The 27801-nt window shown below is 41.0% G+C and overlaps 1 protein-coding gene across 2 annotated transcripts; it reads right to left on the reverse strand.

The window, feature by feature from the left end:
- On the reverse strand, positions 1 to 27788 carry LOC126392564 (interleukin-1 receptor-like 1). 2 transcript variants are annotated; one of them, XM_050047989.1, is made up of 12 exons: positions 26776 to 27788; positions 24383 to 24458; positions 18033 to 18243; positions 17578 to 17746; positions 12924 to 13098; positions 12450 to 12512; positions 9423 to 9549; positions 8949 to 9088; positions 6483 to 6629; positions 6063 to 6227; positions 1665 to 1868; positions 1 to 1390 (listed from the first exon to the last, which is right to left on the reverse strand). In XM_050047989.1, exons 2-12 carry the CDS (start codon positions 24447 to 24449, stop codon positions 1194 to 1196), a joined length of 1665 nt encoding a protein of 554 aa, XP_049903946.1. In that variant the 5' UTR covers positions 24450 to 24458; positions 26776 to 27788; the 3' UTR covers positions 1 to 1193. The 2 variants fall into 2 exon arrangements, with proteins under 2 accessions (XP_049903946.1, XP_049903947.1); XM_050047990.1 differs by lacking the exons at positions 8949 to 9088; positions 9423 to 9549; positions 26776 to 27788 and having other exon boundaries at positions 24383 to 25471.
- Positions 27789 to 27801: the final 13 nt, after the last annotated feature.

A 27801-nucleotide genomic window follows, 5' to 3' on the forward strand; every position in this document is an offset into this window, starting at 1 on the left:
AACCAGGGATTCAAGGATGGCAGTCATCCCATTAACCCTAATTATGTTCTTTGTATGCAACCCTCACACTTTCAATTCATTTCATTTAATATCTATGTTTTCTTCACAATATTACACAAGCACAACAATAAATACATCAATTCATAACTTATCAAGTTACAGACAATTCCTGTTCAAAGATTTTGACTTCATTCTCATAAACATTTCCATGTACACATTAAAGTCAATACACACATCACCGTGAAATACACAACATTCATATGACAAAACACATTTAACTTTGACCATCTTCTACTTTTAACATGCAAAAAGTACATTATTTACAAACCAATATTATCACATTTAAGGTATTTGATATCCTCATAATAGATGTGACCCTTCCCATCTTTAGAGACAATGTGAAAACTACAACTTCTCATACCCACACATTATCATCACAAAATGGACACTATCTCTCGGTTAACATTCAGACAATTATCATGTAATAAACACATACAGAACAATCCTGAACTCTAATAACTTCCTACAAGTTCAATATAGGACTGAAACACTGACTGAATGACAGAGGAAAAGGTAGCTAAAACTTTGCTAATCTTCATCAGTATCAATCCTCACCATAACTACATGCATATGTCCTCTACGCATCAGGTTCTGATTATCAGCAAAGCAGTATACTCTTTACACCACCTATGTGTAGCATCACAGCAGATGCACACACCTACGTCACATTATATTGTACTTGCCCTAACGATTACCTCTTTGTGCAACTCCTAACTGGTCCACCCTCAACATGTAAACGTGATGCGTTGTAGCCACTCACAGCACACAATCGGATCCGTGACAATACATCACAAAAATGGGTGTGGCCAAATACCTGCAGTTTGACTCATCTCACCCAGGTGCAAAGACATACTCTATGAAATTGTGTATTCCTGTTCTGTATCAGGAACAAATCTGTTTGTCTGAAGTCAGAACCACCTGACTGCACAAAGTCTGAAATTCACTGTGCAAACTGCCACTGAGCAAGACAGCCAGTCTGGTTTGTCCACAGTTAACATAATGTCACATTAGTCAGGTGATAATAGATCTGAAAAAGATAATCAAGAATATCAACAAGTATATTTACAGGAAACATGTCTGAATGTCCTGAAGTTAAAAAATATCTCCATTACATCCCATCTGTGAAACTTGGTTTAGACAAAGGTCTGGAGTGTGCCTGCAGGAACTGACGGCATGTGGTACCTCAGATTCTTCCAGAATTTTCTGTTTGAGCTCACTCTGGATAGTTTGTGACTTTCAACAGAGGGTTTCTTCCACGTAAGAGCTCCTTGTTTCCTCCTGATATATCGCAGAGACTCAGACAGACAGCTGTAATCCACCTTGCTATCTCCTAGAAAACAACACAGTATTGACCAAATATTCAAATAAACATTTTTGACATCTTAATTCTAACAAGCCCTCACATATTTGTTCATGTGTCCCAGTGACAGTTTTCAGAACTCCTGCCTCCCAGTTGTTAATGATTTTCTCAACTTTCATCGTAGCATAACAACTCCAGAAATTTGGACCCTAACTTGACGACCAATGTGGCTCATTACACACCAAAAAACAAAACTGTTAGATGAATAACATAGTCCAACATTTTAGGAGAAGCATTTCCTCACCCATTTCCACCAGAATCACTTGAGGTTCATTCTGGATCAAAGCATCATGCAGCCCAACTTTCTGCTCGTAGCACAACTGATTTTGATTCTCATACAAGGGCTCTTCCTCTGATTTGCCATCAGCTGACGACTTTATCTCAGGTGATAGGATGATTATCAGTCTGCGGCACTGGCGCACTGTAGCAGCAATGACGTCATGCACCGCTGGAAAACATTAAACACAGGAAATGATTACAGTCTTAAAAATGGATTATTAAGGAGGTTACTTCATTTGTTTTTGCTTTTGTTTGTTTTACCATTTCCTAACAGAATGTGATGTGAACAACCATCACTTTAATTTCATAGTTTTCTGATAGAATGTCCTGACTACCCTCAAGCGGCACAGCACTGAGATTTGGACATGAGCATTTGTCGGACAACATAATTCTATTTACTCCTGTCAATCTAATGGAATATTTAACCCTCCCAACACTGCACATATACCAAACAAATTTAGTTTCTGGCTTTCTCAGCCCACTGAATATGTGAAGTATTGTTCCATCATGCCTGTAATCCAGCTCTGCTATGTCAACATGTGTACCACCTTCTGGACATGGATGCACTATTTACAACTGCACACAGCAGCACCGCTCAGCATGGCAAAAGGAGAAATTAGAATTATACTATGAAGTAATTGTAGCTTACTGTGTATAAACAGCATCACTTGCAAAAGTGAAAGCCACCCCCAGATTCATTTCACTTGGACTTTCACCTCACTATTTGTCTTTTTTGTTGTTGTTGTTGTTGTTGTTGCTGTGTCCATGATTTTTGAAGCATCCTCTTGAATGTGTTCTACTTATGATCTTCAACATGGTCACTACCAAACTTACCTGCACTGTCACCACAAAAGTTCTGCACACAGTAAAATAGGTGGACATTAAGAATATAGAGTCATAGAGCCTCTGGTCGGTTTTTGTGATGGGCTGAAATTGTGCCACACTGACAGTTTTTATTGTTGCAATACCACAAGTCGCCACAGGCAAACATCACAAACAAAGCTGAAGCAGACTTCTCAACAAGCCTAAGAATTACAACCCGAACCAACCTGTGTGAGTTGAAGCCTGAATTCAGCCCATCTGAGATCATCACATAAAATACTGAACATCACATGAAATGCTGAATCCGAACCCAACTAAGGCCCAATCCTAATTCCTATCTTAACCCTCAGCCTCAAAAATCTGTGTTCCCGGGAAGTCCTAGTGCTGTCCCAATTCTCAGTGTGTTGAGTTGAGGGTCAAGAATAAGGGTTGTATGGCCCTCACTTTTAAGATTTACCAGGACCACTCTTGGTGGTGAGTGCTATCCCAAAATCCTTTGCATATCATCCCCAAGCCCAGCCAAACCCGGCCAAGTACAGACGATTCAGTCAATGCAAGATGGCGGCGACAAGCCAAAGGAAGCGGAGTTATCAATGTGAGTGTTTTCCTTGTTAATAGTTGTTTTAAAATTATTATAACCATTGCATTATCTTAGTTTAACGTCTTTTTATGGACTGTAGACCTCTTTGTAGCGTAACACACATATTTTTTTGGCTAGCTAACGAAGCTAGCAACAGCTTGCCTGCCCCGCACGTAACCCCGGTTCTCTGATAACCGAGTGATACTGTCATTCAGTTACAAAAAGTCATAATATAGTTGTTAACTTGTTTTAATATACGTGAAATGTTTGCATCGACATTTTTGTAAGATAACCAGACGGTGTCATCTCCTGTAGCCGTAGAGTTTCCAATATTGCAGCTGCGGGTTTATGTTAGGGATCGTATTGTCTGGTAACTTTCTGCTGAATGAGTTAGGTCGGTTGTTGTGCTACAGGTTATTTGGTTGAAAATCAACTTATGACCCAAAGGGTAAAATCTCAACATGGATGAAACTCACCACATAACACGGTCACACAAGTCAGAAGTGTGACCGCACCAGTTCTGCTGGATGTTGACTACAGTATTCATTGTGATAATACTTCCAATACTGCACGAAATATATATATATATCTATATATATCTTTGTATAAAAAACAGCATAACAAAGTCTACTTGTAGATCTATTTGCATAATGCCAAATGCAAACAGTACAAACTATGTACATTATCGGATCACAGCAGTTACTGTGGATCCTGCACTTGTCCTGTGATTAAGGCAGCCAGTCTGTCCCTTTTAGCATTTCCTGACGTCTCATTTGCAACTAGGGGTGGTATACGGTCAAAGGTGTCCCGTGCAACATCATTACCTGCCTCAAGCATGTCTCCATTGTCCAAACACACATTCTGTAGAAAGGCACAGGTAGCTATGACCACAGGTGAGAATGTCGGCTTAACCTCCAAGGCCTTAAAAAGGGTAGATCTCCATCTTCTCTTCATCACGCCAAAAGCCCTTTCAATTATGCTGCGCCCCCAGGAATGGCGATAGTTGAAGCGGAACTGTGTGGGTCCCCTAACAGGCTCTTTGTAAGGTGTGATTAGGGTAATTGGTTTGTCCACACAGGGATAGCCTCCATCACCAAAAATGATGTAACCTGTGGGTGGGTACTGTTGTGTCCTGTCAAAAGTATTGTTCTTCATAATGCGTGTGTCGTGAATTCACCCTGGGTAACCGACAAAGATGTCCAGAAACTTTCCTTTTGAATTTCAAATGGCTTGCATGTGTATTGAAAAGAAACCTTTGTAATTTAAATAGTCTATTCTGTGCACTGAGGGAGGTTTGATCCGAAAATGGCAACCATCTATTGCACCCACAGCACAGTTAAAGACAGGGGTTCCTGAAAGCTGTCCAAATCCTTGTCCAACTGCAGCAAGCTCTTCTGGCTGTGGGAAACCGATGGCTACCTTCAGATTCTTCCAAATCAGTCGTGCAACTCTGTGGACTACCCGGTGAACATTGGATTTTGGCACACTGAAGACACTAGCAACAACTTTTAATTTAAGACCTTGCCACTAGTGGATTTATACATATTTCCATAATACTAACGTTAATATTAACTTCTTAAGTTAGCATGTGGTGTGACATCTGCTAAGTTACACAAACTACCTTACAACAAAAATGTTACGTGTTTGCAGTCTATGCTACATACCTGAATCTGATCCGCCAGTGTTGCCACGTGTCAGTAAAATCGGCGTTTTCTTCCATCTCTCCATTTTGCTGTTGATAGTCTTAAAAACATGCCAATGGCCCAAGCGAACGAAATCAGCACAAGTGCAAACAACATTGTCGAGGATTATTGTTTGGTAATTCATCGCATCGACTGCTGATATCGTATATTTCTTCTTCTTTGAATTGACAGACTGGACGGAATTTTGGCATATTGCTGCCCCCCACAGTCCTAAAACGTATTTGCCTTTGAGGGGTGTCCCATTTTAAAGTCACAAAATAGCCCTTAACACTTGGTTTTGATGGCTAGTGAGATTGAGGGTTGAGCTTGAAAATTAAGATTGAGGGTTAAATTAGGAATTGGGAGAAAGTACTCATCAGCTTCTGATATTCGACACACACTAACTGTGTGGCGGCACAAGCCACATGTGTCTGCATCAGAAAATGGACCGGTTGGGGCGTTGGTAGCGTAGAGGATAGTACCGGCGACCCATGTACAGAGGCAATGCCTCAACGCAGTGGTCGCAGGTTCGAGTCCGGCTTGCAACCATTTACTGTATGTCACCCCCCGCTCTCTCTCTCACCCCATTTCACTCTGTCCTATACATAAAAGACAAAAAAGCTCAAAACATAATCTTTAAAAAAAGAAAATGGACCAGTTCAGTGGATCACTGACTCTCCACATTGTTTTTCCACCAGCGAGGCTCCGACCGGGAGGAAGGACAGAGTCCGGCAATGAGCTTTGCTGCTCCGTCTTCTTCTATCCCTGTCTGCAGGGCGAAAAGGAGACAAAGCTGCTGTCCGGTGGTTAAAAAGCCTCCAGGCTACAGTGAAAGAAATAAGACATGACATCAATAAATTGATATATGATATCTATGATCTATGTTGCATTTGCATTTTAGATCATTAATTTTAAATGATTCAATAAATTCAGAGCAGCATGCTGACTTCAGCTCAAACCTGGCCCGTAAGGCTCAGGTTCAGATTTCGAAGTCTAGGTTTAAGGGCGATATCACATTTATTTCTGAATAAAATTCATAGATTGTATGAATCTGTCCCAGCAAATAAGACATGTGCTTGTAGATTCGTCAACTTCTCAGGCAACCAAAACTCCCCCTGCTGTTAAATATAAAAAGGCTTTAAATTAGGTGCCAATACATTACTTACCTCAAGTACATCTGCAAGTCGAAACATTAAATGCTAATATGTTTGTTTCCAAGAAAATTTCACAAGGTGCCTTTATTGTACCTTTAAATGTGAAGCACCTGAGTGTCGCTCACCTTCTCCAGGGCAGTCGTCCCGTCCTCTGATGTACAGGGAGTAGCCATGTTTTTTCTCCAGCTCCTCAGGCAGGATCTGCAGGGCCAACATTGCTGTCTCAGCTGAACTCAGACTGTCAGGATGGAGAAAGCTCACATAGGCATCATAGAGCTTCCCATCTGGAGCTGTAGAGAAGACAGTATTGTCTGCATAAAGCTTCAAACAAGCTGACAATCACCAGTCTGTCATTTATTGCCTTTTTAGATTCCTGTTGATTTTACTGTCTATGGAACTTGTTTTGTGTTCATTCAATGTTGCTGACATCTGTGTTTGCTTGTTTTATCCTTCCTTTTCATCGACAGTTTACAGTGAAGTTTGTTGTTTCCTGGCAGTATCTCGTCACAAGATTCCAAAACACCTCATATAAATACAACATGTACCTTGTTGTTTGGAAAAATGTCTCAACAGTTTCCTGTAAGCCAAAACCAGGTCGACTTTAAAGAAGAGGAAGGCAGCCATCACAGCCAGGACAGCCAGGGAGGCAGCGAGGCAGAGAGCCAAGCTGGTGTAGAGAGCACTGCGATCAGCTGCAGACAGAAGGAGACAGACAACTTTAAGCATTTGATTTGTGAACACATATTTACAACTACAATAAACAAAGACTCTGAGAAGACTTTCAGGGATGATCCATCATGTGGGACCCCTGAGACTGCTGCTCTGTGCACTTATTGACATCATGACAGGAAAAAGTCATTTTCTCCTGATAAAAAATGGAGTCTCCCCAGCGCTAATGACAAACCGCCAAGTAGCAACTTCCAGGGCTGAAAATTGAAGCCAACTGGGAAGTCCCAAAACCTGTAGTTCCTCTAATGGCCAACTTAGACTGGCTCCAAGAGTGAGTCAGTCCACAACACTGTTCTGGCCCCTGTAGATAATTTCAACATTCATAATGACTGTACGCAACGAAATTTTCATTTATGTAGCCTGTATAAATGTTAATTAGACCTAATGTTCTGCATTATTAGGGGCATGGCTGTATAAAGTCACAGGTGGGTGCTGACTGTTGACAAGTTGCCACCACAGTCACAATATTTGTTAGGGAACACAGCCATGGCGTAACTCCAGATGCACACAGTGTGTGCCCCTAGCAGTCACTATTTCAGTGTGTTTTCAGTTCATCAATCTTGGTCGCCTAAAAAGTTCTTGTTCAGTGTCTAATAGTACTAAAAGACCTGCTACAAAGTCAGATATTCATTTTGTTTTAATGGTTTTAAGCCTTTTTACCAACAACAAAAATTAGCATTAACATTATCACAAGTGACCATAGCTGTAAATGCATCCAGCCAAAGTTAGCAGCTAGCGTTAGCATTATGACCCTCTCAAACAAATACTTGTCACTTCTGGCTCCGAGAATCGAAGCTGGTGACGGCCAAAATGCCAATTCAAGGCTTTAAAATGGGTAACGTCATGGTGGCTACATGTCCATTATTTTATACTGTCTGTGCCAAAAATCAGCCAAACAGATCCTGCAGTAAAATGTGGTGTTCCTCAGGCTACCTTGTGACTACTCAAACAATGAGAAACAGTCATGGCAGCTGATGATAGAGACAGGAAACAAACACACATGGGAAGCACCTGTCATTGAAGCAGCCCTCGTCAAGTGCATTGATAAAGACTGCTCACATAATGCCCCTCATTACTTGATATTATATTGTAATGTACAAATGTCAATTACATAGTAACGAGCATGAGAAATAAAGTAAAAGAAAACGTGATCACTGTAAGAGAGTCCCACTGTATTTATTTGTAACCAACTCTGCATTACAAATGACCTGATGAATGTAGGAATGTTTGACAAAACACTCTAACCTGACCGGTTACTCAAGATAATCCACACACTCTGACCTCCTGTCCATGGGTAGATGCACACCTCCTTCTGCATGGTAATACGGTTGGTGGGTGTAGTTCAATAGAAAGAAAATAGTTCCTACATTAAACTGCTCACAGTAAGGTCTTTGGACTATCTTGAACAATCGGGTCATTTGGCTGAGTCCAAACCATGAAAAAACAATGCAACCTGCAGTGTTTGCTAAAATGTCTGTATGGTATTAGTTCAAAACCATTTTTGTTCTTTGAGTTGATGTTGGAGTGTATAATTCCTGCACATCACAGTAATATTTAAAGATCCAGTATGTAGGATTTACAACCAGACATGGAAGAAAATATAATAAGTCTGTTTTCTTTATGATCACCATAAAATAATCATTTTCTTCTGGTTCCCTCAGAATGAGACGTTTGTATCTACATAGGCAGCAGGTACAGAGATCACCATGTTGCACCACCATGTTTCTACAGCAGCCCAGAACAGACAAACCAAACGCTGACTCTACGTAGAGACATTTGCATTTTTTGAGTCAGCCATAGTAGTTAGCAGCCCCTTCACAGCGAGAGCGTTGGGGTAGCACTTTTTTATGTGAAACTATTACAGCATTTTACTGGTTTAAGTCAATGGTTCTGTTTGACTTGAAAAGGAGGGGACCTCTGAGGAAAATTTGGCTCACGTTAAAAAACCTCCTGGACATCTCGATCAGAAAAATGGTGAGCACAAGTTAAGTAATAAGGGAAAAAGGCTGAGTATATGATAGCATCTAGTAGGAAAGATGCCAAACAGCATCAGAGATACTCTGATTTGTACCGTCAAACTGCTTTATTCAGTGTTTTTACCTATTTAAATCACCACGTCTGTTTTATTTGGCTCACGGTGAAAACCTGCTGAACAATGAAGGCATTCTGACCGAAAAAGTTTTCGATGGTTGCAATCTATAATTTAATATTATGCCACCAAATCCTCCCAGATGTTTCACACTTCACCTTTGACAGAAAGAAAAAATAAAAGAAGACAATACCTTCCTGAAGCCACATCACGCCGACTTTATGTCCAACTAAGTTTGATACATAACAAGAAATGGGGACATTCAGGAACTGGCGACGAACTTTAGAGATGGACAAAGTGGACCGACCAAACACCTTGCCGCTGACACGAGTACTAAAACAGACAAGACCAGTCAATCAGTTCATCAGTCAATGAGTCAAGTCAGATGATAAATCATTCAACCAAGAAAGCATAAACATTTTTTCCTCATGCTTTTTATAAATGATACTTTAATTCATGCTCAACAACCAATCACCTCCTGTTTACTTTTTTAACCCAAATATTAACTGTTGATTTTCAGACCTCTTTGGTGTCTGACAAATGCAGTATGGTGATTTTTTTTTTCCACCAGTTCAACTTCCACTATTATCAAGCAGCGTTTATCTTCTTTTGCCCCCTCCACGTCTATGTGCAGGCTGAAACAACATGACAGGAAACAGGAACTCACTAGTTCCAAGACTCGCTGAGTTCCTCGTAATCCTCAGTGTCAGCCCCATCAACAGTCCAATACATGAAAGTCTCATTGTCCTCACTGTAGCCTACGTAGGCTAAACACTCCAGCTGCACTCTCGTATCTGGTAAACAGGAAGAAAACAAAGCAGCTATAACTTCACATATCACTGTGAGTGGAAAATCTCTCTAACTTCACTGTGAATCGATTGCAGATGTAAGTTCTATTAAAACTTCTGAAATACAGGATTAAAAAGTACATTAAATTAATTATATATTTTAACACCACAACCCAGCATTGCACACAAACAGCCTGTTTACACCTGATATTAATATCTATCTTGGATTGGTTAGGGTGTAGCGGTTTGACACATGAAACAAATATTGTCTCTACTCAGTCAAACCCCACAAAGGAATCATGAATACAATTACAACAGCGATCAGTTTCAAGGAAGTATTTTATTGTTTTTTTTCACCAAAGAAAAATGTTCTGTTCGGTTCAGTCAGTTCAATCCAGTTCAAACAAAAGACTCCACTCTGGGATATCCAAATAACATATTACAGTTCAATTCAGTTCAATCCACACAGTTCGCTTAACAAAGAAAACTCCACCCCAGTTTTTCCCGTAAACAAGGAAGTAAAGAAAATCCACTGTTTGCTCTGACTCAGTTCAGTTTTTTAAAAAATCAACCCAGTCCAAAGGTAGCAAGTAAGGAATAATGAACCGAACAGTAACCCCCGGCTTTTGCCAACTCAAGGGACTGTGGGTGAATGCCGTAACGCTCCAGCGTTCCCTTGACATCCGTGGCGGGTAATCTGACGTGAGGCCAGATGGATGGTATTCCACAAGGAAGCGCACCTATTTCGCGGACTTTGACCAGTGTAAAGAACTGTGGTAGACCGAATGCGCAGAGGACTTCTGGTTCATTATTCACTCGCCGGCGTCTTTCGCCATACTGCCAGGAGCGGCATAATGTAGGGGCCGGTCTACCTGGGCTCAGCTGATCGGAGCCATCTCACTGGCCGATAGCACCAGTGGGTGTGTCTGGAGGTGAGAAAGCCATCAGCTAATAACCACCATCTTATCAAAAAATATATTCATAAAATAAACAGGATCGCCACAAGGCTTAGGATTGCCTTCACCACACGACCTGCCAAGTTCGAGCCAGGCCGGGCTGTATAATTTCAATGTATTTCCCCCGAGTTTGAATAGAGTCAGGCTCTCACCAATTTAGCAGGATTGTTTGTTTTTTTTGTTTGTTTGTTTGTTTGTTTAAACTGTTGGTGGAGGTGAACCAACAGAGTAATACGGTGGAGAACCAGAAGAGAGGGCTGGAGAACAAGGTGACTTAGTTGGTTGGTAGCATCTTCTTCTGCCTCCCCAGCTGTGGGACAGATTGGCATAAAATGCAGTGAATAGTGGTGCTCATCATGTGCACGCCACATCACCGTGGACTGTTGTGTGCATTATGCACTGGGGGGCGCAGCTCATTTTGCCAAATCTGTTCTACACGACACGACACAACAGACTATTGAAATAAAGAAGAGAAGGAGGAGAAGTGGCACCATTAGCTTGTATTAAATGTTTTAGTATTAAAAAATATATAATTCTTTTACAGTAGAAATTTGGGTTTTTAATCGGGCTTGGGCCTTGACCCCACCTACTTGGCTCAGGTTGGGCTTGGACAGGAACTATGTGGGTTCATGTCAGGACTGATTTCTGTGGGCGCAATCAAAGCTGCAGTGTCTCTTCACACCTTGCATTAGAATTCATCTGGAACGACCACTGATCGCATCTCCCTTCACCGCTCAACTTGCAAATAAATTGTACATCATTTCTATTTGCAAAGACTGAATGGGTTGTTGTTTTTTTGGTAATCATAACACAAGGTTGAACATCCTGTCGTCCTTCAACCTCTGCCGCTAACAGACTACTGCTCTGGTAGTTAACAATTATTGACAGTCCGCCCACCTGCACACACCAATATGATCTCACTCCCAGCTTATCAAATACTGCAGCTTCATCAGTGGCTGTACACTTTAAACTCTCCTCGAGCATCAGTTTCAGTTGTGTCACTTTGCACGTTGATTTTCATTAGTTACCAGCTACAGTGTCTTTTAAGATAAACCATCTTCACAAGAAAGACTACTTTAGGTTCAGGAAACAATAGTACTTGGTTAGGCATATAAAACAATCTTGGTCTGGGGAAAAAAAACTGTTTCTTACAGTAACTTAACAAGTGTGTAACTTGACAAACAGTTACATACTCGACAAAAGCTTGACTTTTGGTTTCACAAAAGAAACAAACAGCAGTCTCTTGCGTAAAAGTCCAGTTTGTGTTTGACCAATCCAGAATGATCCCCCTCCCACCCTACTCAGACTTTTTCACTCTTTGTACTATGTTATTTCCGCAGACAGGATTACACCAAAGTTCGCCTATAGCCTGATGCGTCTCATAAAGATGCCATAAGGTGCCTCATGCGTTAGTAACAGAAGCCATATTTGATGCCCCAGTAATGCTGTACACACACAGTAACAGGGCTAGCTGTTAGCATCACACAGCTACCCCACCAGCTATTAATGGGTTGAATGGCAGACTTAAACTCTGCTCAGATTATTCTGCACGAGCTGCGTGGCAGTTTGTTATGTGGTCTCCATCTACTTCCATTAATGAAGAATGTTCACCATTTTTGGATTCTCCGTTCATTGTGGAAGTGTTCAAGTAAAAAAAAGTTTTCTTCTTTACGTTACACACAGATATGCAAATAGTAAAGTATTCCTTTAACCTTGAAGGCTACTTTTTCTTGACTGATAGGAACTACAGTAGGATATGATCCAACACATTTTTTTTTATATGATCACACAGATCAAGCTGAACAATACTACAACCTGTTCTTTTTACTTCCTTAGGACTAAATAGAAAACACGGCACAAATAAACCTGCAGTGATTCAAACCTGACACACGCAGTTTGTGTGTCTGTCACAATGACAGTGGTTATAATTTGTTAGAGACTGTTACTTACCCTCTTCAACCACGACCACTTTCCCTTTAGGGAACATCACCTCAGGCTTTGCAATAAATGTATCTGCAAGCACAACATGCATATATAATCATTGAGACAGAAAATAATACAACATAATACAATCTACTGAATCTGTATCAGAGGGGAAACCCAAGTACACACAGATGATCCTGTGGGGGTGTTAAAGTCTCTGTGGGGATGGCCCACTGATAAATCAGAGAAAACACAGTGGGAGTTTGTGTTACTCTTTACTTTCACAACCTGCACCTTCCTAATAATAGCCCTAAAATAACTTTTACAATCAGTGTTTCTTTTAGTTCAACTGCATTAAAGTTAATATAACAAATTCTGTAATAACTAAAGAGGTCTTTTAATTAAATGGAAAAAAAATGTATGTTATGGTGGAAAATTCAACACAAAATCATAAAATAATAAATAATTATCCCTCAGACTACAGTGACCTACAGTACATACTATTTTTAATATTCAGCTGTATGCTGCGTGCAGCTGTGTACATCTTTCCGTCCAAGTTAATGTCCACCAGGCAGGTGTACATCCCAGCATCCTGCTCTGAGGCTGCAGACAGTCTCATTAAACCGTTCTCATCCACAGAGACCCTCTTCCTCTGCCCCTCCACTGGGTGGCACTCCTGAACACACAAACACAGACTAATTATTTTTTACAGTGTGATGATAACAACAAATTTTATTTATTTCATTATTAAGCACTAATAACTAAGATGTGTGCTTCACTTTATGTCACTACTTAAAAGCCAACAAAGGTAAAGGACAATAAATTAAAACTTAAAACTTAAAACATAAGCCAGTAAAAAAAAATAAAAAAAAATAAATGAAACAACTCATGTAAAAGCAAAAAGGAAATCAAATTCAAATCAGGAAAAGCTCTCTAATAAAAGTTTGTTTTAGTTTATAGGACCTTTTCATCATGTAGAACCTATCAGATCAACGTTTCTAAAGTGACGTAGTATCTGAGCTGATATCATCATCAGAAGGTGGAGGGGACGGTGGGTGTGTGTCACCTCGGAGAGATGAGCTGCAGGTCAAAGTTCAACACCAAGAACAAAGCTGTTTTTTAAATTCATGTGGATGTTTTTTAGCAACCTGTTGCTGCATTTTCAGCCGAGGACGCATCACCAAAACCTTTTTTTTTTTTAAGCCAAAACATGATTTTTCTTGACCACAACCAAGAGGGCAGAGGTGACCCAGCTCGCTAACATTAGCTTAGCATTATTATCCTCCTCTGTACATTAACTGTTAGATCACATTTATTTTGATCACTTCAGGACCAACAACGATAGATTAAACTGACCTCAACTGACCTTAGGTAACCACAGTAGACCTCAGTTGACCTCAGGTAAAGGTGTTAAACTGTTTATTCTAGGACATAGAAAAACAAACATCAACATGTCATCAGAAATTAAACATGAACAGCAGGTTGTTCTCCAGCTGCTGTCTGTCCTCTCATCCATCTCTGCCTCCGTCCCATACAGTCCGTCCGTTCCTTTATTGCAATGCATGATGGGATATATTGCTCAGTCAGTCACCGTCAGTTGCTCACTACTTTTCATGGTGCATTGTGGGATACTTTGAGTCCACTATAGTTCAAATAAACACAAGAAATGTGTTCTCTAGATAAAGAATCACTGTTCAGTGAATAACTAAGACCTATGATAAGCTATTATGGCAAGGCTTAACTATACAGACCAGTGAGCAGTGATAACCTCCTTTACCTTACTTACACATGGCTTTCTCAGCCCAAACAGCACTGCCTCCTTCAACAAACCCAGGCTCCGTACATGCGAGCTCCAGGTAGAAGCAATGCTGACACTACCTTTCCTAGCACATTCACCATACTCTATTTCACACGCTACATAGCATAATTCCAATATAAGCTAAAGTTAAAGGAGATAGATAAACTCACAGGATCAGCAAACACACTCACCATGCAGCATGGTCTCAAACAAAATGGATTCAAATAGGCCACTACCACACTTAAATAACCTTCCTCTTCCTGGATTTTCTCCTTAGAGGAAGTGGATCTCTCCACCTGATCTCAAGGAGTTATGTACCCTGCTTAGTAGTTCCCCATGCTGGCCCCCAACTGACATTATTCCTCCTCATCCAAATCCACTGACTAGAAATAGCTGCTTCATCTGACATTTCCTTCACTGTCTTCCTCAAACTCTGTCCCCGCACTCCGAGTTCCCCCAGGAGCCAGACAGCTGATCTTGCTATGAATCCCCTACACCCCACATCCATCTCATGCTCTATCCTTCCTAATGGAGGGATATCTGGTGGGAAACCTACTAACCTATTCTTCTCTAAATCTGAATATGTATTTCTCAAATATTCTTCAACCTCTAGCCTTTCTGCTTTGAGCTGCCCTCCCTTTTCCTGGCTAAACAATCCTTTAACAAACTTAAAAGGGTCCATGAAAAAACCTGTCCTTGCATATTCCTTCTTCCTCCTCTTTTTCCCGAGATGCTCTGCCCTTCTAAGAACTCCTAGCCTGCTTCTCAACTCCTCTTGCAACACATTAATTCCCTCCCTTTCTTCTTCTGTAGCCTTTTTCCACTGTTTTCTTAACTGTCTCCTTTCCTTAACTAACTTCTCTATTTCTCTTTGCCGCCTAGACTTACCTGACTGTGCCCTCTCACCCTTCTTTCTCTCATGCAACCCAAACCTCTCTGCACCATATGAGTAAATTTTATCTCCCATCTTTTTGGCCGGGGTTTTTTTGGGGAGTTTTTCCTTATCCGCTGCGAGGGTCATAAGGACAGAGGGATGTCGTATGCTGTAAAGCCCTGTGAGGCAAATTGTGATTTGTGATATTGGGCTTTATAAATAAAATTGAATTGAATTGAATTGAATTGAATCTTTTCTAAGCTTTCTATTGCATTTCCTCTAGGCCTGCTTAAGATTACTGACAAATCTCTATTAACTATCTCCCATTCTTTACTGTCATTTGCCCTAGGCCATCTAACTCTAAGCTTTTGCTCCATGGTTCTCTCTCTGACTGGCATACTGACCTCAGTGCCACCTGCATCCTCTCTTACTACCCCCTCCTCCTCCTCCTCAGTGGCAGCATTACTGATATCCTGTGAACTGTGGTTTTCTACCTGTCGCTGGACTTCATCCGACTGACTCAACTGACTTCTGATATAGGGTATAATGATTCTGATTATACATTCAGACAGCAACACAAAATGGCAAAGTCACAATATGGTGAACCATGGCAAGAGTAGTGAGTGATTTCAGACCAGACAAAGTTTCAACGTTTCTGTTACATGATATTGCACAAATTAAATATAACTGTGGTTTGTAGACATGTACAATACCAGCATTTCATCTGGTGATTGGGATGTAATCAACGACAGTTAGAATAATAGTCAGGCTAGTTTCCCTGTGCTTTCACTGTATGCTTACCGTTAGCTTAATTTCAAGCAGACCGATGTGACAGTAGTATCCATTTTTTCATCTGCTATAATTCTCAGCAAGAAAGCAACTAAGCATATTTCCAAAAATGTCTTGCCAATGAAGAGTTACAAATCATTGTTTAGTTTTTGGAATTTGCAAAGAACATTGTCTTAGTTTTAAAGGATGAGGCTGGCTTTATTTTACTTTTGTAAACAACGTCCATCACTCAGAGCTCCCTGTCATGTCTGTGGTGCTCAGCTCCAAACATTTTCAACTCTACTGAAGACTTAAATCTTTAAAACAGTTTACAAATATACAGTTTTATTTTTAGCAGCTCAATAATTTCCTTAAACACTGTGACACCGCGGTTTTGTAAAATAGTTTAATAAATAGTTCAATAGTGCATTTGTTGGGTACAAGTTTGAGATTTAAACACTTCTGTTGTTTGTGAGGTTTAAGACAAACTGCAGTGACTGGCACTACAGTGTGACTCAGTGATGTGTTTGTAACAGGTTTTGGCAATCACCAGAATGAATGTTTCCAAACCACAGATACGTTATATTTGTATGTTATTATGTATTGAATGTGCTGAAACTTTACATTTTCAACAATGCTGTGGTGCGGTTTGATTAAGGCATGAAAACCATTTGGTTAAGGTTAAAGAAAATATCATCTTTTTCCTTAAAATATCTGCTTTTCATGGCACTATCCTGACAGGAAACACAGCGACGTCTCTGTCGAAAACAAACACTTTTTGTGGCACTATCCTGACAGGTAACGCAGCAACAGGTTGCTAAAACACACACACGTTTGATGGCTAAAAGGCTGCAGGAAATACAGCAGTTTTGTCTGTCTTGAACAGCGGTCTGAAGCTTGGCAGGCATCTTGCCTCTCTGTCATCCCCTACCAATGAAAAAGTCATCTTATATTCTAAGTCAATCTAGAATTGTTGATATGATTCATGAAATGCACGAATGTAATGTATCAGGTGTTTGCAGAAATGTACAATGCCAACATTACCTTCTGTCCACTGAGCTGTTATTAAACAACGATTGAGCTTCGTGGCACTGAGGAAAAAGGTGAGGGGAAAACACCTACACACAGACGTTCCTAACAAATGAACATGACTAACAGCTGAAGGTTTTCTGTTGCAGCTGAAAATAAAGTATGCATCATGTCCAAGTAATGTTTAGACATACACCCTTCATCTTTCCACTGTTTCATGTCTAACACTGTAAGGGCCTCTTAAAGACGCAGATGTGTACTCACTTATCATGTCCACAGACTTTGACATATTCCTGATGTGAACAGCAGAGGGCAGTGTTGCATTTATCAAGCCAGAACTTACAGGACATGATGCAGAAATCTCAAAACTAAAATCCATTTTCAAGAATAAATGAGGAATAAATCTTAAACTGTGAAAATGANACAGAGACGCTGTCACAGAAACACCGGAAATGACACAACTCGCTTACCGCAATACGTCAGCACGTCAGTGAGAACCCCCTCAAAACTAAAATCCATTTTCAAGAATAAATGAGGAATAAATCTTAAACTGTGAAAATGAATTCAATAAACTGACCTAATTCCATTTCTTTGCTTTCACTGATTGTTTCTCTGTTCTGAACGGCAGCTTAATAAAGTAAAAGACATACAATATCCCACATGTGTCTGTTTGGAGCCGCGTATACCTTCATCCATCGTATTTTCCTTGTGTTTTTCAGTCTGAAGATCTCTTTCTGTTTGCAAGGAAGACCCTCATTGACTCCCCGAATGATGGATATGGTTTCAGGTGCATCAGGACACTCTTTATTGGACACTGACACCCCAAACGTCATCCTCGATAATCCGGTCGTGCCCCTGCAGAGGAGATGAGTTATAAGACAGTTGAAGGACAGTCCAACCAGACCTCCAGAAATATATGACTTTATAATGTAACGGTCCTTTTTAATTGAATTGGAAAAAGCTAAGATATTCACTTTGGGGAAAAATTTAATACTTTTACATATTTATCTACTACATCATTATTCTTTCGGTTTAAATTATTGATATAAATAGGGTGACTAAAATATTAGTTCCCCCCCACCCTTTGGGCTCTTAATGCAGTCACAATCAGATGTAGTCAAACCTACAGGAGTTTCTATACCTTTTCTCACAGGTGTAGGATCCATTATGAGACACCTGCACAGGTAGAAACCACAGTAACCCATCCCTGACTTCCACTCCGGTGGGCAGGGTCTGATCGTGCCTCCCCTCTCTGCTCCAGGTCACATTAGTGTGAGCATCAGCGAAGAGGCACCTCAGCAAAAAGAGGCGGCCAACGCTTACATGGTAGGTGTCTGTCTCCCCACTGTGGTCTAGATGTGACAGTGCAAAGAGAAACCAGTCGTTCAGTGCCAGAGGTAAAAACTACCTAACCTCACCCTAACCCAATGCCAGAGGAAAACACTTACAGACATGTCTGGTAGAGAAGAGAACAACATTTCAAAGGCTTCAAGTGTCCTTAAATGAGCACTTTGCATACATGAAAAGGGTAAAGGAACCATTAACAGGGACGCTGGCGTCCTCAGCCAACATTACCCTCTTTCAGAGGCTGTGGTGGGCGGAGTTTTACAACCAGAGTTCTCCAAACAGTGTTTCTAAGTTAGGCTAAATTTTGTTGAGGGAAAAACTGACATGTCCTTTTTTTTTACAGAGGTCCATTCACCTCAAGATATCTGAATAAAAATGGGCTCTATGGGTAACTCCCCTGTACAGACACACCCACTTTATGCTAATCTCATGCAGTAAAAATGTGTATTATTTTTTCCTATTGTATTTCAGTATTTCTGCACACTGTGGTCCGTAACAGTGTTGGAATGGGTCTGCCCGGAAAGTTGACTTTTACAGATTGAATGAGTTGAAGTTTATTCATGTGTGATGACACCAGACCCCACAGTGGTCGTTTCATTGTAGTGAGACCATTTTATTAAGCATCAGACACTGAAACTCTCTTTACACACAAAGGTTTATTTTCCAAAACTCAAACTGCAGTTAAACACGAGGTGGAGAGCAAACACACACACACACACACACACATTTGAATCTGAAACACAAAAATATAAAATCAGAACTTGAGTCAAATCAAACAAATGTCCATCTGAATAAGGAGAAAAAATGATTTCCATTCATTCATCTTCTACCCGCTTCACCCTCTTGAGGGTCGCGGGGGGGCTGGAGCCTATCCCAGCTGACATTGGGCGAGAGGCAGGGTACACCCTGGACAGGTCGCCAGACTGTCGCAGGGCTGACACATAGAGACAAACAACCATTCACACCTAGGGACAATTTAGAGTCACCAATTAACCTATCCCCAATCTGCATGTTTTTGGACTGTGGGGGGAAGCTGGAGCACCTGCAGAAAACCCACACTAACACGGGGAGAATATGCAAACTCCGCACAGAAGGGCTCCCACATCCGGGATCGAACCAGGAACCCTCTTGCTGTGAGGCGACAGTGCTAACCACCACACCACCGTGCCGCATTCATTAGGGTTATTAGCATTAGTGGAGTTACACTCTGACTGCTTTCATACACTGACACATATGCTGCTTCCATATTTTTATGATTTTCTGCTTTTCAAAAAAGCACTGGCAAAAAGTTGACAACATGAAATAAACTGTCTGACATCAGCTACATTAACTGAAAATTTAAAAAAATAAATAAATAAAACACATTTCTGCTGTTTCACTTCAGCACACCTCCCAAGCACTTATGATTTCAGAAATCAGGTTTATTCACTTTTTAACTTAAAGTTGACGGCGACACCTGGATTCAACAGCAGAGTTTATATCCAGCCCTCGGGTGGACCATCTGTTTGTTTATTTGTTTGTTTGTTTGTTTATTATTTGAAAATGAATCACAACAAACAGAAGAAGTGTAATGTTAAAAAACAAAGCCATCCAGTGAAGGCAGAAAACAAGGGATCAAACTGCCTTACTCTCAAAATGACTGGAAACATTTATTCACATAAAAGTTTAACTTGGTCGATATTGCCTCAAGATAATTTTTTAAATAACGAATTACTTACAAAAGACAAATAAAAGGTGCTTGTCGGGTTTTTTAGAGGTACTGTAGCCTTTTTAATTAATAAAGATTATTATGATTATTTTAATTCTTTATAAGAGCGACATGCTGTTACTGTGACCCCCGCACGGTGGCCCTACTGCACACTGCTGTTACTGTGACTGCCGCACGGTGGCCCTGCTGCACACTGCTGTTACTAATGCTGCATTCACAACAAATCGGCTTAATGGGAAGATCAACCTGCCTCCTTTAACTCAAATAAACCACAAACTGCATCCTGGGTATTTTTGTGATTCTTACATTTCACAGCTGTCATACATCTACCACATTTAATAATCATATTATTTACAACTAGTAAACGGAACTGGATTCAACAATCGGATTCTCCGATTTACAGACTCACTTGAACGCAGTGTGACCCAGATCTCAGATGGCGGGTTAAAGAACCGATGGACACGACGACACAGAGACTCGGAGACTGTGAGGACACATTCTGGGGACATATAGTAAGGACACGTTGTGAGGACATCACTGAGGACTGAAGCAGCAGAGTCAGGGGCGGAAATCCCGGGGGGGACAGGGGGGACATGACTCCCCCTTCAGTAAAGCTGTACCCCCCTAGAATAATTTGAGACACAATTAATAATTTTTGAACAATGCAGTAGTATTTACTGAAAGCACAATGTAAGCGGTGCTCATTATAATCACACAATAATGTGCTATCTAAATCTTAAGATTTAGTCCCCCCCTCCCATTCCTAGTAGTGGTATATCCCACACTCTTTCCAATGGGCGGGGCTGCTTGGCAGCAGTAGCAGTGTGTGGCTGGACCCGCTGTCCACATCGCGCATGGAAGGGTAAGATGTTCACTCACACAAATACAGTTTAACTTACACAAGTTACAACACATCCCATTTACTGTTACAATAAGCCCCAGGCCCAGGCTGATAATATAAACTGTCTGCAACATTTCTCCTGCATTGTTCAAAAGCCTACTCAATTACGAGTGCTGCTAAGCTAAAAGCTAATGATTAAGCTCAGAGTTTAGTGATAGAGAGGACAGAACAAGAGCAGTCAGTGGCAGAGCGGCTCGTAGCTAATGGGTACCTGTCTGTAGGCTCTCCACCTGTCAGTGAGACATGAAAGACGTGCAGTCTAACAGATGAGGAGCAGTCATTACGCGCGACTATTACGCACGGTTGTGACGGAGCGTAGCTAATGGCTACCTGTCTGTAGGCTCTCCACCTGTCAGTGAGTCAAACATGAAAGACGTGCAGACGAGGAGCGGTCATTACGAGTGACTATTACGCACGGTTGTGACGGAGCGTAGCTAATGGCTACCTGTCTGTAGGCTCTCCTCCTGTCAGTGAGTCAAACATGAAAGACGTGCAGACAAGGAGCGGTCATTACGCGCGACTATTACGCACGGTTGTGACGGATCGGCTCATTTGGGTACCTGTCTGTAGGCTCTCCTCCTGTCAGTGAGACAAACATCAAAGACATGCAGACGAGGAGCGGTCATTACGTGCGACTATTACGCACGGTTGTGAGGTGCACAGCGGCAGATCTCACAGCACACTGTTTATAAACCAGTTTACCAGTTTAATTGCAGGAAATGTTTAGTTGTTAAGCCATTTCTCATAAGTATAGACATTCACTCTGCTTGTTGGAGAGATAGAGAGAAGACTTAACCGTCAAATTGCGGTAAAAGATGCTGCATAAAAGACAGGCTACAACTTTTTTTCCTTGTCCCCCCCCTGGAATTAATCTCTAAAATTTTACTGTTTATTGTCCCCCCCAACTATGAAATGGGATTTTCACCCCTGAGCAGAGTTGTTGTCACTGACCCAGATGTTGGAGCTGAAATAATGTGAATCTTATTTTCATGTTGGAGATAAAAAGAAGAGCAGAGAGGGTCAGGGTTTAGGGGTCAGGGTTAGGGTTTAGGGGTCAGGGTCAGGGTTTAGGGGTCAGGGTCAGGGTCAGGGTTTAGGGGTCAGGGTCAGGGTCAGGGTTTAGGTGTCAGAGTTCAGGGGTCACCTCTCAGCTCTTGTTAAAACTGAACCGTTGAATACAAAGTGTTCGGATCTTTTTAAATTTTAGCCCTCCGAAAAGGCTCGACAGGCAGCACACAAAGTTATAACTCGTGTTTTTTTCTTTTTGTCTTCTTTATTTTGATAACAAAATCACCACAGGTCATAAACCAACGGGCTGTGTGCTCCTGCCGAAGGTCTTAATACAATGAGCCATCACTGTGAAAACAAGAATACTTACGTACGCAACCACGATTAACCCCTTAAAGGATCTCAGGCGTACAACACAACAAAATGAATGTTTTAACCAAACAATTCTCAGGCGTACAACACAACAAAATGAATGTTTTAACCAAACAATTTACATGGCAGGTGCTGCAGCAGCTCAATAAATTATTTACATTTCTTATCAGTAAACATAATTTAGTCCCAATAATTTTACCAAGTGACCAAAGTCTTGACACAAAGGTTGTTTGTACTGACAGAACCACTTCCTGTGTGATGCAGCACTGTGACGTGTTTCCTGTCAGAGACTTCCTGAAGACATTATGTGTTCGACCTGTTTAATGAACTGAGGAGTCAGAAACCTGCTGACCTCACAGACGACTGTTAAAACTCTTTGATGTTATGAGTCTGAACGACGCCCGGCTATATCTGACCTTTACACTGTCGGGGGGGGGGGGTTTGTCTTATCTGTTGAGACATGCTGAACTTTATCTGTACCTCTGCATGTGAGTGGACAGGGCACAGCAGAGACTGTGGGAAACTAACGAAGGACATGTTGTATATATTGTTTGTTAGAAATCAAACATGTCCATGAAAGATGTCCATTAAACATGTCCATGGTGTGATTATGACATGACCTGCTCTCAGAGAACAAACGGAAGGAGAAGACAGGTCACAGCACTGGTACATTAACTAGTAAAACATGTTTGTCTCTGGATGATGGAGAGACATTGGGTGAGAAAAAAATACAGACAGACGGAGACCATCTTTGATTCTGTTAATCAGATTCATTTACTTGTTTGTGTTGTTGATGGGCTGATTTATGTTATTGTTTTTAATTCATGAAGGTTCACTGTGTTTGGGGTCGGACACCAGCACCAGCCAGATGATTAAATATGCTAATTAGTTCGGTTCATTAATGAATTAAAAACAAAGGTGATGTGTTGATATGGTGGGTTTGGGTTAGAGCTTGGGTCAGAGTTTGGGTCAGAGCTTGGGTCAGAGTTTGGAATCCACCGTTCACAGGGTTTGGGGTTTTAGTGGCATTTAGCCGTGAGTTTCGAGGCAGAACTGAAACTGAGAACGATGGCGGCCTACGTGAAACTGCCGGTGGCCTTTTCTGGAGCCAGTGTGTGGTTTGTCTGTTCTGGGCTACCATAGGAGGACATGGTGGATTCACTCTGTATGTAGACATAAACTGAAGGTGGACCAGGTTTGCCTGATTGATCTGCGCTGATAGGTAGTTTAACAAATTGTCGTTATGGGCAGAGCTTGGCTCTGACAGTAATCTGCGCAGCCTCCATCAGTGACGTGATGATGTCACATTCTGGAAAAGACGTGAGGTTGTGTTAAATGATCAGTGTGTCCCTTCTGCTCCATGAGTCTGTATAAGTGTAATGTTCTGAATTTTAACATGTATTCACATGAAGTTTTTGGCCAAACCAGGACAGCTGGTCCAGAGCTGAGGTACTGTGAGCACTGGAGCAAACACCCATCAGTTATTGGTCACTGGCTTTTTCCTGTTCCAAACTATCAGAATTATATTGGCCTTTTAAAATATAATATCAGTCAGCTTTTAATAGAAATAACTCATTCTGACTCTTTCAAGTTATTATGAACAAATAAAAACATAGTTATGAATATTATTTACCATTTAGGTGCTCCTCAATCCTACAAACTGGACCTTTAAGAGATATCTTTTATCTTATATAATAATTATTTGGTCTGTTATAGAGAGCATATGCTGTCTTTTCTGGACGTCTCACTTTTGGAGGAAACCCCTGAGAAGTAAAGCTGAAAGTTACAACTGTTACTTTCAGTTTATTATTTCAGATATAAATCTGTCCCTGTCTGATGAACTTTATATCTTTATACCTTATACTTATCTGCTGGTCAGGTTAACGGCAGCCATCTATATGTAATTCTGTCTTTACCCAACAGAGGTTCAGTAGTTAGGTTTTTGTTTTGTTTTTTTCAGCCCACAAAAACCACATTCATTGTTTTTAGGAAGAATACTGAAACCTTTGAGTCAGCTAATATTTCAAATCAACAACTGTACAACAGCTTCATGTTGTACATTTCCTGTCTAGTTTTATAAGTGATTTCTAAAAGCAGAATCTTTTTAAGCTGTAAAGACAAGGAGAATTAAAAAGAGAGAAAACACAATACTCACTGTGTCCCACAGTAAATCCCAGAGACATCAGAGCAGCCATCAAGACAACCCAACCTGCCGCTGTCATTGTCCTCGTCTGTGGGAAAACACAGGTTACATTTCATTATAGTCCTCTGTGATGTCTCAGACATGGCTCATGTTCTCAGCCACAATGATTTTCTGCAGTAACAAAGGTCTCTTAAGACATTTCCTGACGGGCGTCCGACTTTAACAACCCCCAATAAGGGAAGTGAGACATTCCGTTTACAGAGTGACACAAGGAAGGCAGGGCCGAACACTCGCAGTAAAGTCCCAGGAAGTTCACTTTACAGAGCGGACAATAGGAAGAAGGGAACAAACACTCCCAGTAAGGTCCCAGGAAGTTCCACTGATTGATGTTTGTTTGGAAAAGGTCCACTCTCTCTGTTTCTCTGTTTTAACAAACACAATAAGCTGAATTTATTAAACCTTTGGACCCTAGGCCTTTTTGGGGTATTTTTCCTGCCTTTACTTTTAAGCTCATATCACAGTCATTTCATGTCCTTCTATGTGCCTGTATTTTATAATAATTTTTCATATCAATGAAAAAAACAAATCCGTGTGACCCTCGGAGGGGGATGGACTATACGCTACTGACACTCGTGGTCGGCCGTGTCACCATCAGATCCTCCACCCTCGGAGGGGGATGGACTGTACGCTACTGACACTCGTGGTCGGCCGTGTCACCATCAGATCCTCGACCCTCGGAGGGGGATGGACTGGACGCTACTGACACGCGTGGTCGGCCGTGTCACCATCAGATCCTCGACCCTCGGAGGGGGATGGACTGTATGCTACTGACACTCGTGGTCGGCCGTGTCACCATCAGATTCTCGACCCTCGGAGGGGGATGGACTGGACGCTACTGACACGCGTGGTCGGCCGTGTCACCATCAGATCCTCGAGCCTCGGAGGGGGATGGACTGGACGCTACTGACGCGTGGTTGGCCGTGTCACCATCAGATCCTTGAGCCTCGGAGGGGGATGGACTGGACGCTACTGACACTCGTGATTGGCTGTTGAAATGAGAGGATGATGTCGGGTGTGGCAGGATGTCTGGCCTTTCCCCGATACTGAGCATGAATAAATGGAGTCCTTTACACCTCATAACATGTGAAATTCTCATCATCGCTCATAGAAATCTCAGATTAAATCAGTAGCATTAAAGTATTACAGAACAAAGTGTCAGTTGTTTTCAGTTATATCTTCTTTTATTGTGCATATGTACTATTTAATTTTTCATGAAGTCTTTGTGTGTAAAATCTCTGCAGTGAAGTTGACTGTCATGGTGAAACTGCAGCGCTGCCTCCTCCAGTCACCTTACCCAGCACATCTTCACCACCTGCACTCGTGCATTATGTAAATAGGCAAAGATGGCGGGCTGCACTTTTTTATAATTTCAGACCGGCTGCCACAGCCACCAAACAATATGTGCTTTCTAACCTCCACCTCACCAACAAGCACCTTGAATTCTGCATCAGATAAATTGCTTTTCTTGGTTTTCTGTGATTCATAAAAAGAAACTTTGATCATTTGTATGCATCAACAGGCATCTTACGATATGATTTGATTCAGAGAGCAACAATCTGACGATTAAACGATTAGTGATGAGTCAAAACTTTGGAACTCAGGGTTTTTCCTGCACAGAGAATTAGGAGACGGCCGTCTCTGTCAAATTTTGTCCCACCTCTAGCTCTCGAAAGTTCTCTGACATGTCATATTGGAAAACATTATTTTCTAACAAGGGTTGCACTTGATGGATATCTGTCTTTTGTAACTGCAGTTACGGCGCTGAGGTGACGCTGTCATACCAAACAGGGCAAAGAGAAAGCTGCTGCCAAAACTATCAAACAGAATGAAAAGAGTTGTCTGCAGCAGAATGTTCTTCAAACAAACCAACGTTAACATTCACTTTAAACCTGCTAACACAAGATCTGTGTTTTTAGGTACATATATATTACTGAGAAAAAACAATAAATTATTTTTGGTTTCCTTGTGTTTTATTTGACAGGGTTTTTTTTGCCCTAAGTGGAAAGTCACAAAGCATTGGGAAGTCACTGAAAACGTTAATTCACAGACACAGGAAGACTCTGAGTCCCTCAAAAATAAAACTCCTGAAACAAACCTCAGCTTTAATCTAATAAATGTTGGAGCTTTATAACAACAATTTAATTATTCCAGTGGATTTAAAAACTGTTGGATATAGATTCAGTGTTCAGCACCAGATGGCACAAAAATATTTTCAATATTAGAATTTTTTCACATAATAAGAGATGAGAAAGGACAGTCAGTTTGACACCCGTTTCACAAACACTGACAGCATGCACATATAAGAACACACTCTACCTGTAATGTTGAAGGTAATAATAACTCACCAGGCTGAGAGCTGATGCTTAAAGACAGCTGCTTGTTACTCACACTAACCTTCTGAGTAGCTTCTGGGTTTTCCCTCCTGTCTTCATAGCATTTCATCCTTTTCCTCTAACCCTGCATGAAATTTCCTCTCAACAGAAAAAAAAACCCACTTGTTTTGCATACAGGTACATCGCTATGATTCATTACAGCTCAGTAGAGCTTTAGTTGAAATATAGGCCACCAAACCTCAGCTGCTTCTCATATGAAAGTGACAGCTGTATATTGTCTCAGTGCAACAGACTTATTTTCCTATACATATGTTTGACGTTATTTTTCTATTTGTGACCTTTGAAATACTTCGATAAAGACATGCTTCTTCCTGAAAGCAGAATATATGAACTGATGACCTCACAATGTGGGAACTGATGAAACCTCTTTAAATGCACTGACAGGGACAGTTTTCAGTGAAGGTCCTGTTTGTAAGTGCCTGACATCGTGGCTTCATGTAACACTGTCTTTGGATTAGAGCTGGGAGATATGGACAAAAATTCATATCTCTGTATTTTCAGGCTGAACGACGATACACCATATATATCTCACAATTTAGTACAAAATGAACTCCATGTTTTCAGCTGCAAGTCAGAGCCACATTTGAGACGTCACAAGCACTTTTATAAAAACAGACTGATCAAAATAAGGTGCAAAGACATGGATTTTTTTCCTGTTTGAAAATAAACAGCTGCACAACTTGGAAATAAAAAATGATATAAAATAAATAGCAGAGCTGTACATTGACTGTAGACTAATGAACAGACAGATTTAACAGAGGAGCAGCTCTGTGAGTGTTGATGGAGAAATGAATGAGTGAGGGGGCGGAGCTGTGAGGACAGGTGCACACCGGGGTGCATTATTTGACAAAACGTGACCCTATATCGATATAAACTGTCTAATTTTATATCTTGCTTGAAAATAAATAGATATATATTTCTCACGTGGCCATTATATCACCCAGCCTTACTTTGGATTTCCAAAATGAACTGGTAAAA

This window comes from Epinephelus moara, chromosome 7, assembly GCF_006386435.1.
Source record: "Epinephelus moara isolate mb chromosome 7, YSFRI_EMoa_1.0, whole genome shotgun sequence".
In the NCBI taxonomy this organism is placed as follows: domain Eukaryota; kingdom Metazoa; phylum Chordata; class Actinopteri; order Perciformes; family Serranidae; genus Epinephelus; species Epinephelus moara.

What these genes read in the sequence shown, in the direction of transcription:
- LOC126392564 (XM_050047989.1), bottom strand. Translation starts at nt 24,449, where the DNA reads ATGACAGCGGCAGGTTGGGTTGTCTTGATGGCTGCTCTGATGTCTCTG. An exon ending in AGTGGTCGTGGTTGAAGAGG is followed by an intron (nt 9,550 to 12,449) that starts GTAAGTAACAGT and finishes CCTGTTTACCAG; the next exon opens with ATACGAGAGTGCAGCTGGAG. An exon ending in AGTGATTCTGGTGGAAATGG is followed by an intron (nt 1,391 to 1,664) that starts GTGAGGAAATGC and finishes GTTGTTTTCTAG; the next exon opens with GAGATAGCAAGGTGGATTAC.